General features: G+C 38.9%; 1 protein-coding gene across 1 annotated transcript; it reads right to left on the reverse strand.

The window, feature by feature from the left end:
• Positions 1-3775: 3775 nt before the first annotated feature.
• Positions 3776-15640, reverse strand: ppp6c (protein phosphatase 6, catalytic subunit). Its single transcript, XM_073052603.1, has 7 exons — positions 15413-15640; positions 11581-11676; positions 9550-9615; positions 8868-9009; positions 8641-8720; positions 5083-5292; positions 3776-4358 (listed from the first exon to the last, which is right to left on the reverse strand). The coding sequence occupies exons 1-7, from the start codon at positions 15485-15487 to the stop codon at positions 4110-4112; spliced, it is 918 nt and encodes a 305-aa protein (XP_072908704.1). The 5' UTR covers positions 15488-15640; the 3' UTR covers positions 3776-4109.
• Positions 15641-15646: the final 6 nt, after the last annotated feature.

The raw sequence follows: 15646 nt of genomic DNA on the forward strand, positions 1-15646 counted from the left end.
CAGTAGCTATTCCACAGAACCAAAGAAAATAATAGGGGCTCCAAAGAAAGTTACTGTAATAACCATGCACAGCTTTAATGAACATACAGATTGGACTAATCAGATGAGCAGAAGGTGTTCATAGAGTGCATTTAGAATGATTTCTCAGTAATTTTCTCCAGAAAACTATCAGGAAGCAAACTATTTTAGATTTGGTATTGTGTAATGTGATTATGTTGTGAAAATCAGTGGTAGGCTAGAGGGTTGGCAAATTGTAAGCCACAAGCAAGGAATGACAAAATAAAGATGGAGAAAATAGAGTATCAGAGTACATGGCAATGTTATGGAGTATATGAGAGTATGGCTGAACTGACTCAGTGGCTGTGGACTCATTTTCAGGAACTGGGTTACTTTTAGAATTATTTGCATGCTTCCCCCCCCCCCCCCCCCCACATATTGAATCTCTGATGTGAGATTTTTTTTATAAAACATGGATTGTATTTGTGCCATTGAATCTCAAAGGTTGTATTTCATATACATACCTTGAACTTCAGTTTACTTGGATTTCAAGAGGAATGCAATAAGTGCCCAATCAACTAAATAAGATAAGAGCATGTATGGTTTAGGGGTTTATGTTAATAGAAAGAGAAAGGGAAAATAATGAGCAATTTTCCAAAACTAAACTAGAGAGATCAGCGTTAATGAACTAAAGCCAGGTTTGCTCAGTGTACAAAGATGGGCAATTTTAGCAAATTGAAATGAGGGCACAAAAGTACCTTTAAATTGATAGAAATAAGTTGTAAGCAAGACATCAGCAGATGGCAAGTAATGAGGGAATAGTGAGGATATTCAGTTTGAAATAAATAATAAAAAAGCCAATTACTATTTGAGGATGTGATACAAAGGGATTTGGGCATCCTGGTACATGAAACACAAAATATTAATGTACAAGTAATTGGGAATGTTGTCCTTTATTACAGGGGCCATAGACCAGAACAGCATGGAAATTTTAATGCAACTTTAAAGGGTTAATGAAATTACATACAGCTTTTGTATGTTATAGAAAGCTATACCATTGACACATATAATGAAAAGGAAAGACAGGGTGAATGCAGAAAGAATATCAGAAACACAAGAGATTTTGCAGATGCTGAAAATCCAGAACAAAATGCTGGAGGAACTCAGGTCAGGTCGCATCTATGGAAATGAATAAACAGTCGCCGTTTCGGACCAAGACCCTTCATTAAGATTGGAAATGAAGGGGGGAAAGATGCCAGAAAAAGGGAGGGGGGTTAAGAAGTACAAGCTGGAACATGATAGGTGAAGCCAGGTGGGCGAGGTGGGGATGAAGTAAAAAGCAGGGAGAAGATAGGTAGAAAAGGTAAAGGGCTGAAGAAGGAACATGATAGAAGAGGAGAGTGGATAAAGAGGAGGAAGGGCACAGGGGAAGGTGATTGGTAGGTGAGAAGAGTAAGGGGGGGAGAGAAAGAAACAGAGTGGGCAATAGAAAGAACGTGTCCTCTGGTGAGTCTGTCTGGAACTCAGAAGCATAGTTTCAGAATAAGGGGTGCCATTTTAGAGAGAAAGAACCAAGGTCAGGGAAAAGGAGAACGAACATGAACACGTACACATACAGTGCGACAATGTCTGAAATGCTGCTGAGGGGTGACAGTTGAGCAAAGGGAACAAGTCGACTGGCACATGAAGGTGCAGATCATGTACAAGCAAACAGGATTAGTTTTGGGCTACATGGCTAGTACAGATATTGTGTGATGAAGGGATTGTTCCTGTACTGTGCTGTTCAATGTTCCATGAACTTCAAAAGGTCATGAGTCTGGAATCCTCTACCCCAGAGAGCTATAAAGACAGAGTAATTGATATATTGAAGACAGAAAGACAGCAGAGCTACAAGGGAGCAAGAGTATGGGAGGTAATCGTGCAGATCCAGTCTTGGCTTCAATCACTAATTGCTGATCAGACTGCAGAGACCAGTTGACTTGCATTATGCCATAATAACAAGATATCAACATTGTTAGATGTGAAAAAAAAAGGATGAACTTAGATTAAATCCTATTCTGCAAATTACATTGTTACAAGGGATGGGATTTTAATAAAAAGGGGATGGAATACACATCAATTTAGAAGGTAAACTTTTGGAAAAGTTACAAGTATTAATAATGACGGGGAGAACTCTTTTCAATAGATATTGGATGAAATATTAGGGATTCAATACAATAGCTCTAATTCTCCCTGCAACTATATCTTTCAGAAAAAGGGACTTGTGCTATTATTTTCTGACTATGTACTGTGTTCTGCATCTTGACCCCAAGGAACAATCTTTCATTTAGCTGTATACATATATATATGGTTCAATGACAATAATTTGAGTTAGTAATCCTGTTAGCAGTAACAGAATACCATTAATACCACTCATCTTCACATCATGTAATGACTAAATTTAAAAACACCAGTATTAGTCTATACTTTTCACAATAAAGAAACTGATTTCCTATGATAAATTATATGACTATTTTGAAGAAATATTATGTCTTACCACAATACAAATTATGGATACTTACAATTAAAATTTAGCTTCAAGTACATTTCTTCAAACCCATTGCAAATTGAATACAATGCATAATTAGCACATTTAAAAAATGTTACACAACCAATTTCACATTATCTTAAAATTATAGTCCAGCAATTAAAAAAAAACAAATCTGTCTTATTATCCATATACATGACTAGAATAGTAAGTTTTTTTTTTAAAGTTGCAAATTGGTTGAAAATACTACAGTCAAAGTAAGAGAATCTTTAGAATGTTGAGCTCTATGTATCCACAAATTCATTTTCTCATAAGTCTCCCCACCTAAATTTCTTTCCTACCCGTTGGGTTATGATTCACATTGCTCTTCAACATTGCAGCTCAGCAGTCATTCTTGAGCCAGATATATCAAATTAATCTATGGTGAGGAAGACCTCGACTACACTTGATCACACTCTGTCTGCATCACAACTTTCTAAGACAGTCATTGACATCTACAAAAAAACCAAAAGACACCTGCTGATGTCATTTGCCAGGCTGGGTGGCCAGTGATATTCTCTCACAACAGTGCACTGAAACAGTCAGCCTTTATGATAGCCTGGATTAGGACTGACTCTATAACTACATGGCTACAGGAGTACCACCATACAACCAAGCTTACAGCATGTTGGAGGGCAATGGAGAAAATGCACAAGATGTCTCAATTCTATCAAAATAAATATTCAACTTTTCTACACAAAAAAAGAGGAAACTGTGTGTGGGAAGGTGAGTTTTTGCTCAGCAGAGAAGATTGCCAGAACTCAAACATCACAACCATATAATGGCACACTGAGATTCAATGCCTATGAAGATTTCCCCACGTCCTCCCCCCAAATATGAAAGAAGGCTCAGTAGATGATTGATGGACTTTAACAAAAAGCAAAAACCTCAAGATTGCCTGACGACTAATAAAGATTTACAAACCCAAGACAAATTAGATTTGTTAATTACTTCAATACTGTTGATAAATTAGTCAGTTATGAAGCTTAAAATATTCAGATATTAACACCAGATAACATATTAAAGAATCTAAATATAAATGTTCTAAAAACAGTATCAAATAACTTGCACTACTAAATTTGCACATTAAATTGTCTAAGTACCAGGCTTCATGCTTCAGCATAGAAATTACTCTTCAGTAATAATATCACGCTCCCAAAATTTTAAGATCACATTTACCAATTAAAATTCAGAAAAAGTGATGAACATTCCTTAATAATAAAGCAGTTTATTTCCAATATTTTAACCTACGAGTCATAGTTACCATATTACTATATTAAAATACAATGAAATTTGAAAACTGATCAATACACAATTAATGTACAAATTTTTAATTACCAGAGCACATAAATCAGCTTCTCAGTATCTGATAGCATTAAAAACAAGAAAAAGGCAGCCCTTTAGACCACTTTATTCAATGTAGCATTTAAAATTTGATAGAATGGTTGAAATTCTACATCTTGAATCCTGTCTACACAACACAATGTTTACAGTCCATTGTGCACACCGTATTAAGAAAAAAAAACTGACCAAAACAAAATATATTTTAAAGGAAATAGGGTGTTGTTGTTCTTGGTGGAATTACACGCTCCGAGTCTGGAACTGCCCGAAATAACTTTGGTTCCCTTGAGTTTACATTGTTGAAGACCATGATTGATGCAATATTTCCACAGCGGTAGCAATAGTTTGGAGCAGACCATACAGTCACCAACTTTTCATCAAACATGAATTTATATCCTTCATGAACTAGTTGATGCGCTCGACAGATTAGTTTCAAGTTGTTGATATGGACAAACTACAAAACAAAAAGGTTACCCAAAAAAAAGCATTAAAATCTTAGAAGTTTTCCCATACCTGGATTAAATATGACTGACACATACAATTGAGAACAAGGTTAAACTGTGAATTCCTTACTTAATGAACCTTGAACGAAAGGAAATCTTGGACTGAGGTGCATGCAGGTCAACATCATGCTCATGATACATTTTGCAGGAGAGATTTTTTTTAAATAAGTACCCTACATATATCACCCAAAAGTCTAATTAAAGCTAATGTCTCATCCAGAATGACAGTAAGTGTATGCATAACTTACAACCTTACAACCTCAAGATGGGGTAAAAAAATGGCAAAGGGCAGTGTAAAACAAATCACTGTCCAGCAGTTTTTTTCCCATCATTCTAAATACATGTGCCATACAAATAATTTTGTAAAATTACATAATTTTGTAAAACTTAATAACTTCATACTTCCCCCCCCCCAAATGGCCAGTCTTCCAAATTCAAAATCCAAGTCACCAAAATAATGCTGATATCATCAAAAAGGAACCGCACAAAGTCAGAGATAAACAAAATATGACATTGTGAAACATTAAAATACAAAAATATGAAAGTATCTTGGTCAAATGTGACAATACCAATTGTTTTAAATATAAAGAGAAACTAGTATCCCATTACCATCTAAAATAATTCCTCAACTCATCAACACAGAAGCACTTTGAGTTGTGTGGTCTGACAGCTTACCTCGTTGGTAACCTTTGCCCCAAAGAGCCAGCCTGCTCCTCGAGGGCTGATAGCCCAGGTATCCACATCTTCAGGATCTGACCACACTAGATCACAGAAGGCTCCTTTATGTGGGATCTCCTGGTTGCGCTCAATGGTTCGAATTTGATCTAGAGTTTTGATATCAGGAGAAAGTCCACCATGCACACACAATATTTGTTCATCTATCAACTGGGATAGAAAAACACAAATTGACTTTGAGTTAGTTTGCTCCCAAGATCCGTTTACCTGTAAAACCTCAAACATACAATAAGGCCACTGGGTTCATGGAATCTGTAGAACTTCCTTATAGGAATGAAAAATACAGTCTCATTCACTCCTCTCCCAGCCCTCCCCGAGTCCTGAATCACCTTTCGCTTCAAATATCAGACCAAATATTTTTTAAAAGCTCATTAAATCTCTACCTTTCCTGATGTGGCAAATTAAAATGGCTCAAAGCAATTGAAGGTTTAGTTTGACTCAGAATGCTTATCTATTACAAAATGCCCAAAACTGGGCATAACATCAACTGTAACCTAACCAATTTTACAAGTTATCTGCAACACACACACACACACACAAAACTCTGGTGGAACGCAGCAGGCCAGGCAGCATCTATAGGAAGGACAGTTGACGTATCATACCGATACGTCGACTGTACTTCTTCCTATAGATGCTTCCTGGTCTGCTGCATTCCACCAGAGTTTTGTGTGTGTTGCTTGAATTTCCAGCATCTGCAGATTTTCTCATGTTTACAAGTTGTCTGATTTTGTTTTGGTATACATTGCAAATAATGTTTTAGCATAGTATTTTCAAACAACTATACATTCAGTCTTTTTGATTTAGCCACATTCTTAAGCATTTTCCTCATTGAAAGCCAAGTCCCATATCTGGCATTCCTAACAAAAGTGCACAGCCTCCTCCATCTTTCATTGGTGACCTGCCTGCCACCCTCCTTATTAGACTTGAGTAGTGCAGAAAATTTTTCAAGAAGTTCATTCTTTGCCAAATAATCTACATGTTATCCAATTGTGATTTTGCAACGGGCATCCAACATCATTTATATTTTTGCACGTGTATACAAAATAGTAGATTTGAAAGAGAGCCACAGGTTTTATCATTTCCAATCTCCTTTTTACATGCAGAGCAACATATTTAATCAACCTACTAAGGCCACACAATATCCTCTTAAATCAGGCTACTAAACTTGTCTCTCACAAGCCTCCAGAGTCTCATCAAAAACAACTTGCATTATATAATGCCTTTAATATAGAAAAGCATTCCAAGACGCTCAAGGGACGTGAGCGGAAAAACATGCATATTGTGCCAAGGAAAGAAATAAAAACTATCTGAAATACAGGAAGATTTCTGAGTACACGGGTGTAAAGTATTTTATGGAGGGAAACCCAGTATAGGCATTAATGTGCAAGAAATACTTGGGCTGGGGATGAAGTCAGGCATAGCTCAAATACCATCTATAAATTTGCAGACAATAACACCATCATTGGTAGAATCTCAGATGGTGAAGAGAAGACATACAGGAATGAGATCTGCCAACTAGTGGAATGGTGCCGGAGCAACAACCTGGCACTCAATGTAAGTAAGAAGAAAGAGCTGTTTGTGGACTTCAGGAGGAGTAAGACGAAGGAACACATATCAATCCTCATGGAGGGATCAGAAGTGGAGAGAGTGAGCAGTGTCAAGACCTCTGAGGATCTAACCTGGTCCCAACATACCAATGCAGTTGTAAGGAATGCAAGACAGCAGCTATACTTCAATAGGAGTTTGAAAAGAGTTGGTGTGTCAACAAATACACTCAAAAACTTCTATAGATGTACCGTGGAGAGAATTCTGACAGGCTGCATCTCTGTCTGGTATGGGGGTGGGGGTGGGGGGGACTGAAAGAAGCTGCAGATAGTTGGAAATTTAATCGGCTCCATCTTCGGTACTAGCCTACAAAGTACCCAGGACATCTTCAAGGAGTGGTGTCTCAGAAAGGCAGCATCCATTATTAAGGACCTTCAGTACCAGGGCATACCCTTTTCTCACCGTTACCATCAGGTAGGAGGTACAGAAGCCTCAAGGCACACACTCAGTGATTCAGGAACAGTGTCTTTCCCTTCTGCCATCCAAGTCCTAAATGGACATTGAACCCTTGAACACTACCTCACTTTTTAAAGTATATATTATCTGTTTATTTTTTGCACGATTTAAAATCTATTCAACATATGTATACTGTAATTGATCTACTTATCTATTCATTATTTTTTCTTTCTTCAATATTATCTATTGCATTGAACTGCTGCTAAGTTAACAAATTTAATGACACATGCCAGTGATGATAAACCTGATTCTAAAATATAGAGTAATGAAGGCACATACTCCTGTTACAGGAGGGAACTCAAAATTTTAACTGAAGATTACTGGTATTGCAGCTCTAAATATGTGGCAGTTGTAACTGTACAGTATTTTATTACCGCATTTTCAAACCACACACAAACTATTAAGGATTCAGCATTATGAACTGGAGTAATTTAATTATTATTGAGCAGAAAAGAAACAATTGAACCACAATTTCATTGTGTGGCAGGGCAAAAATTTCAAAGGCAAGCTACTAAAGCAACAAATACATTCAGCATAAGGCAACTTTTGAACCCTCCCTGCCACTGTGGGCCAAAGGGCTGTTCTATACTATACTAAGCACTTTGCCAGAATAATTGAACAGTATTCTGGCTTTGCAGGTTGACTCCTTGGTTAAGAAGGCATATGGTGCATTGGCCTTCATCACCACCATGGGATTGAGTTTAAGAGCCGAGAAGTAATGTTGCAGCTATATAGGACCCTGGTCAGACCCCACTTGGAGTACTGTGCTCAATTCAGGCTGCCTTACTCCAGGAAGGATGTGAAAGCCATAGAAAGGGTGCAGAGGAGATTTACAAGGATGTTGCCTGGATTGGGGAGCATGCCTTACGAGAATAGGTTGAGTGAACTTGGCCTTTTCTTCTTGGAGCAACGGAGGATTAGAGGTGACCCGATAGAGCTGAACAAGATAACTATCGATCGTGTGGATAGTCAGAGGGTTTTTCCCCAGGGCTGAAATGGCTAGCACAAGAGGGCATGGTTTTAAGGTGCTTGAAAGTAGGTCCTGAGGAGATATCGGGGTAAGTTTTTTTTTTAAAAACGAAAAATGCAGAGAGCGGTGAGTGCGTGGAATGGGCTGCCAATGGCGGCGGTAACAATAGGGTATTTTAAGAGACTCCTGGATAGGTACATGGAGCTTAGAAAAATAGAGGGCTATGGGTAAGCCCAGGTAGTTCTAAGGTAAGGACATGTTTGGCACAGCTTTGTGGGCTGAAGGGCCTGTATTGTGCTGTAGGTTTTCTATGATTCCATGTTCAACATAAATTCCAGCAATTTTAGCTCCTCATGCCAAGCAGTGACCCCTAGTGTTAACAAGCCTGTTTTACAGGGATGTTAACATTGCATTGAACTTCCATGGAGTTATGGCTGTTGGACATCACAAAACAAGTATATACTTACAGCTGCTACTGTGAGCATGTCGAAGACTTTGGTACAGTATCGCCAAGCATTAGCATTTCCATATTTTGTTTGACATTCATCTGTTAAAGTAAACCAGCTTCAGTTTTTTTTGGAACATGCAAAATACTGAATTTGACAAAAAGATTGATGAAGAATTTCCTTGTCCCCAGCAGGGAAGGTAATTGCTTCAAAACTTTACAATTCTAAAGTAGGTGCTAATTAATTACCATAGAACCCGTAGACTTGAGTAATCTGCCTGCTTTCATGATTTCCTCTGAGGAGTGTAATGCGATCAGGCCATTTTGCCTTCAATGCGAGGAGGTAGGTAAAAGTTTCAAGACTGTAATACCCTCTGTCCACGAAGTCACCCTATTTTAAAATGGCAAAGATATTAATGTTACATTGAACTTAAAAGTATAGATGTAAATCTTTTAACCCATGTGACAATGGAAAAAGTTGGGAATAGAACAACTAATAGTGCTCCTAACACAAATATTATTGTATAATATTGTTAGGCAGCTCTTATACCGAACATAACACACCTTAAGTCCATAATTCAAGTGAATATAAAATACTGGAATTATTTAGGTTATGTAGCTTGGTTGGAGGTACAATAAAAGATTCATTTTTCTCTCTATAAATGTTCAACCCAACATTTCCAGCTTTTTCTGTTTATTTTGGAATACAAGTCCAGATAATATTTTGCTTTCACAAGACAGTCACTGGATCTTCACTTTTGATGCTCAGATACACATCACATGGGCTTTTTTCTTCTGTGTCAATACATTTGTTCTCTCAGTTCATAAAGTCGTCTGCATGAACACATTACTGTAGCAATTTTGTAACATACAGAATTAACCCAAGTCAGATTTGCAACTGAATCAAAACTCAAGGAATTTACATACTTACCATGAAAATATAATTTGTGTCAGGAACTTGCCCTCCAGTTCTAAACAGCTCACCCAAGTCATAAAACTGTAAAAACGTTTAGAATACATCTGTCAGTTTAGGGCTTGGATATTTTGTATATTGCAAACAGAAAGTTTATTTGTAAAGCAAACTATTGGATATACAGTGAACTTAGGTTATGTACATCATTTCTTCATGCAGAACCTTCACAATACCAAATACTCAAATTATTAACTGTGCACTTTGTCCATTCTCCTTTTTGACTCCCCTCTTATCCCTTCTCACCTTCCTCCTTCTCTTTTATCCATGGTCCACTGTTATTGGCTATTACTTCATCAACCCTTTACCTCTTCCACCTATGCCCTCCCAGCTTCTTATTTCAGACCCTCCCCCCCACACACCCACCTTCCCCCTCACCTGGTTTCATCTAACATCTTCTCCACCCACACTTTCTTCCCCTTTCCAGTCCTGATGAAAGGTCTCAGTTCAAGACTTTGACTGTTTATTCTCATTCATGATGTTGTCTGACTTGCTGTGTTTATTGAGCACTTATTGTGTGCTGTTTAATTTTAGCTTCTCACATCTGAAAATACTCAAACATGAGAATTACGGGTAAGAGAGGGGAGCTAGAAAGACAGCAGTGAAACCAGGTGGGTAGGAAAAATTAAGGTCTGAAGAGGAAGGAATCTGATAGGCGAGGAGAGTGGACCAAAGGAGTAAGGGAAAGGGGGGGGGGGGGGGAGGAGAAAGGCAGGTAAGAAGAGGTAAACACGCCTGAGTGGAGAAATAGGGACAGGGAGGGGAATATTTTTAAACTAGGAGAAAATCAATTTTCATAGCATCAGGTTGGAGGCTACCCAGAAGGAACACAAGGCGTTGCTCCTCCACCCCAAGGGTGGCTTCAGTGTGACACAACAGGAGGCCATGGACTGACATGTTGGAACTGCAATGGGAATCAAAATTAAAATGTTCTGCTTTTGGCAGGTGGAGTGGAGGTGCTCGATGAAGTGCTCTCCCCCCTCCCCAAATTTATGATGGGTCTCTCTAACATACAGCAGGCTGCATTGGGAACACTGGACGTTGTTGACAACCCCAGCAGATTCACAGGTGAAGTATTGCCTCACATGAAAGGACTGCTTGGGGCCCTGAATGGAAGTGAATGAGCAGGTATAGCTCTTTGGCTGCTTGCAGGGATAAATGCTGGGGAGGAGAGGGGGGAATGGACAAGGGAATACTTACAGCATATTCTCTAGAATACTCGTAAGCATTTAATACACAACTAGTCTCATTAGATGTCTACTGAAGTAGCCCCAATGACTGCATAGAATATCGGTTATTCCATTGAAAACCACATGCAAGAATGCACAGAGGTACAATTTGTGTTGTGAAATACTGAGAAAATCATTTATTGTTAACAGGTTGTGTACTGCACACTTGTAACCCTGTATAAATGGCATAAAGGAATAAAGTGAGGAGAGAAAAAAAGCACAAAATCCTTTTTGGAGTTGTGGAAAATTGTCCCAATGAGGAAGTGCATGAACTCTTCTGGAACATACAGACCCTAAAATGGGAAACCACAAGACGTAAGAGTAGAATTGGGCCATTCAGTCCATCAAGTCTCCTTCACCATTCCATCATGGCTGATTTATTATCCCTATCAATCCTGTCTTCTCCCCATAATCTTTGACATCCTTACTCATTGCAACATGAGAATCATCTCACTCCCAAGAAGTAATTTTTTCCATGATAAACACACAATATTTGAAATGGGGTGATAGAAATCACTTTAGTTATGTAAAGTTATTTAAAGTGGGATTACAAGTGGGTTTTAGCTATTTAAAAAACAAGGTTGTACTCGAATCTTTGGTCATTGCTGTCAAATCCACAATGAAAAACAAACAGGCTCAAATGGCATTTAAAATCAGATATTAAAGGATAACAATTATTAAGCAACTATGCATTTCTGATTTAACAAAGTCTGGAAGAACTAACTTCAAGGAAGGTTTAATCTTCAAACAATGTAAAATTTACCTGCCCATGTATGTCCCCACAGACTGTGACAGGTGTAGACACTGGCTGGACATTAGACTCTTCCAAAAGCAAGTCACATACGTAGTCACAGAGTCGCTGAAAAAAATTAATTAAAGTTGGTATCACTAGCTTCCAAGGAAATTATAAGCTCCCATAGTCACTATTCAATTTAAATTTGAGCATTGGGAGTCTCACTCCATTAAAGGTGTGGATCACACATACAGGTTGTAAAGTCAATACACATTTTCTTTAGAAATGATTAAAAACAGTAGTTTGAGACTCTAACCACAACTATCCTTAGATGCTCACTTAAGACAATTTGTGGACTTCTTAAAAGATCAGCAGGGCTTGAACTACAGCCTTCTAATGTCCCTAAACAAATGATTCCCTTTAAGAAACATTATGATTTAAACATTCTCTTTCTTGTTCCATGCTCATCCCACCCCATCTCTAACCTTCGGTCATCCAATTCTACGTCGGCCACCTAAGCAACCAAGGAATTGCACAGCAGAGAAACCGGCATTTTGACCCACCTCGTCCATGCCGACTGTGATGCTGATCCATTTTATTTACTTAGCAATACAGCATGGAGTAGCCCTTCCAGCCACGCCACCCCAGCATCCCTACAACCCCAACCAATCCTAGACTAATCAAAGAACAATTTACAATGACCAATCTTCCCTGCACATCTTTGGACTGGGGAGGAAACCGGAGCACTCAGGAAAAACTCATGCACTTTACAGGGAACACAGACTCCTTACAGAACGGTGCTGGAACTAAATTCTGAAAAGCCCCAAGCTGCAAGAGTGTCATGCTAACCACTACATTTTTGTGGTGCCATATGCCTGCATGAAGTCCATATCTATGTATTTCCTGCCCAAGTGCCTTTTAAACTCTACCAAACACGCTGGCAGCATATTCCAGCTATTCACCATCCAGTGTTGAAAACTTTCCCTTCAGATCGCCTTAAATTTCTTCCCTGTCACCTGAGGCCTGTGCCCTCAGAGGAAAAAAAACTATATCCCTTGATTTTATAAACCTCTATAAAAAAATCAATGCCCCCACTCACCCCAAAAGCCCAATGATTAATTTATTTTCACTTCCAAGGTTAATGTCTCCACAACAGTAGCAATGCCTCGAGCTCTAGAAATCTATTCAAAAAGCTCCTTGTTTCTCTCCTCTGTGGCAAACCTTAGATCCCATGGTCGATTAAATCCTTGGTTTCCAAAATCTCCTTGTGACCCAATGTCAAATTCTGTTTGATGATGACACTGAAATTCCTTGGAATATTTTGCTGCTTTAAAAAGGCAAAATACAAACACAAGCCACTGTTGTTGAATGGAGTTTGTAATAACTGATGTGGAATGACTCATTACCTTCACACTTGACCACTCTGTATTCTGACTCACAGATCACAATACAAGACCCAAAAACAGCAGATGAATAGACAAACTTCACTTAAAAAAATAAAATCCTCAAACTATCAAAGGACATTACTTTAAAACTAAATTCCTCCAACTTTGTACAAAACACAATCTCTACACTAGGATCATGAACAAATAATTTGAATCACAGGTGCAGAGGAGCAAATTATTGCAACGGTAGAGTGTAAGATTGCAAGACCATTCGATTATGGTTGATTTATTATCATTCTCAACCTCATTCTCCCGTCTTCTTCCCATAACCTTTGATGCCCTGACTAATCAAGAATCTATCAAACTCCACTTTAAATATAGCCAATGACTGGACCTCCATAGCTGTCTGCAGCAACGAATTCCACAGATTCACCACCCTCTGGCTACAGAAATTCCTCATCTCTGTTCTAAAGTCCCAGACTCACCATTACAATTCTAGCCATGTACTTCAGAAAGGATATGAAGGCTTTGAAAAATTACAGAAGACTCTTTCAAGTATGTGTTCAGGAATGAGGGATTATTGTTAAGTTAATGGAATAACTGGTGTGTTTCTCCAGAGTCCTGGAAGCAATATGATTGAAGTATTTGTATATTAAAATAAGGACAAGTGAAAAACAAATTAAGATTTCTACTCACTGAATAATCATTAACCACATTCAATACACTATGAACTACTAATTGGATTAAGAACCAGAAATAACAAGGAAAACATTTCCTCTATACACATGGGTCAAGTGATAATGAAGTAATTGATTCAGCCTCAATAGAAAACAACTGAATAAATAATCAGAATCAGGTTCACTGGCATGTTGTGAAAAAATGGCAAAAAAAGGAAAGTGAGATAGTGGTGATTGGTTTATTGTCCATTCAGAAATCTGATGACTGAGGGGAAGTAGCTGCTACTGAAACATTGAGTGTGTGTCTTCAGGCTCCTGTACCTCCTCCCTGATGGCGGTAATGGGGGATCACCTATTGAAGGTGTTCTTAATGCTGGGGAGGCCACTGCCCATGACAGAGCTAGCTTAGTTTACCACTTTCTGTAGCTTTCTCCGAACCTGTACCAGACTGTGATGCACAACATTGCAAGAATATGGCAAAATATTTGGAATGCACTTTCAAAGAGTTGGCACTTATTTAGTTAAGCCAAAAGAACCACTGTGAAATGTTATGCTACAACTAGCCATGAGCTACATATGGCTATCAGGAATAGTTACTGGAATCTCATAAATTTAAGTGAATGTCATTAAGCACAAAGACTAATTCATAGGACTTTGTGCTTGTTACCAAAAAACAAGTAAATTTTGACAAATTTGTAACTGCTTTGTTTTCTTGGTTAGTGAATGGTGATCCAATGAAAGTAAAATAAGTAAATGTACCTGTGTTGTGTGCATGTATAGAAGAGGTCTTCAAACAGAATTAGATTACATAGGTTAAAGTAGTGTTATTATATGCCTAGTACTATCCTAAGGAAATGACTAAGTATCATGAAATGCTCCATGTTATCACCCACCCAGAGAGATATTTAGGAAAATAGCCAAAAAGATTGGCTGATTTCTTGTTTCTATAAATTGAAATATACCTATTTATCTTCTCAGAGGCTATGTGCAATACATCCACAGAGAATAATCCAAATGCAAGCACTTTGGCAAAACTAGTTATTGAAACATGCCAATGCAATAAGTTAGTAGATGCTACCTCTCAGCTTGAATGACTTTGATATATTCTACCATGTTGAGTAAAAGAGACAATTATGTCCCCTATCCTTGAACAATTTTAAATCATCGTGTTATTTTTAAATTAGTAAGAATCCCCTCCGACAACGTTTCTGAAGATGTAGAAGATAATCACAAATCAAACTTGAACGCATTCCAAACATAAAACATTAATCCAACTTCCGTCTGGATGCAAACTCGATCCAATTCAGAAAGTAATCGAAAACAAGAGTGAACGCCTCTTGTTTGCAGAGGAAAGAAAAGCTCGAAAAGGTTCTTCCGGCTAACTCCAAGCAATCAAACTTTTTTAAAAAACGGCATCCCTCCTTAAATCTTTGCCACCAGCAGACACCACACAAATTTAACTATCGCGATCATGACTTCCTGTTGTCTTCAGAGACGCTAGTTTAGACGGAGGAGCCGCTCATTGGCGGTACCCTCGACCAGTGAGGATGGGCGGTGTTTTTGCAATGCTTTTTTAAAATCTGGGATGTCCAGGGCCACGACTAATGGTCGACACGGTGAGCCGGCTGCCCTCATTCTCCTAATGAAAAAAGAGCTCACGGCAACCGCACAGGGCCCCAGATACAAGGCAGAGCCCCAATTTGACAGCTCGCACGAGTTCATCCGCCAGCCAAAGGCTAGCACGGCCGACCAGGAAGGCGGGCGTGGAGTTAGAGGAGGAGGAAATGCACAACTCGTTACCTTCAGGTCATTTTCCGGGAGATACTTGCACTGCCGTGCTATCTCCACATACTTGTCCAGGTCCAGAGGCGCCATTTTGGGACACTGACTGAACGGCCCCTCCGGGCCAGTGACGCGTTTCCGGTCCTAGCGACTCTCCCGATTCCCAGCGCCGCCGCGGCACTCCGCTTTCCCCGACTCCAGCCGCTGCTCGCCGATCCCCCCGACTCCCGGCCGGCCAATCGCTCACTCGGT

Source organism: Hemitrygon akajei, chromosome 7 (assembly GCF_048418815.1).
Source record: "Hemitrygon akajei chromosome 7, sHemAka1.3, whole genome shotgun sequence".
NCBI lineage: Eukaryota > Metazoa > Chordata > Chondrichthyes > Myliobatiformes > Dasyatidae > Hemitrygon > Hemitrygon akajei.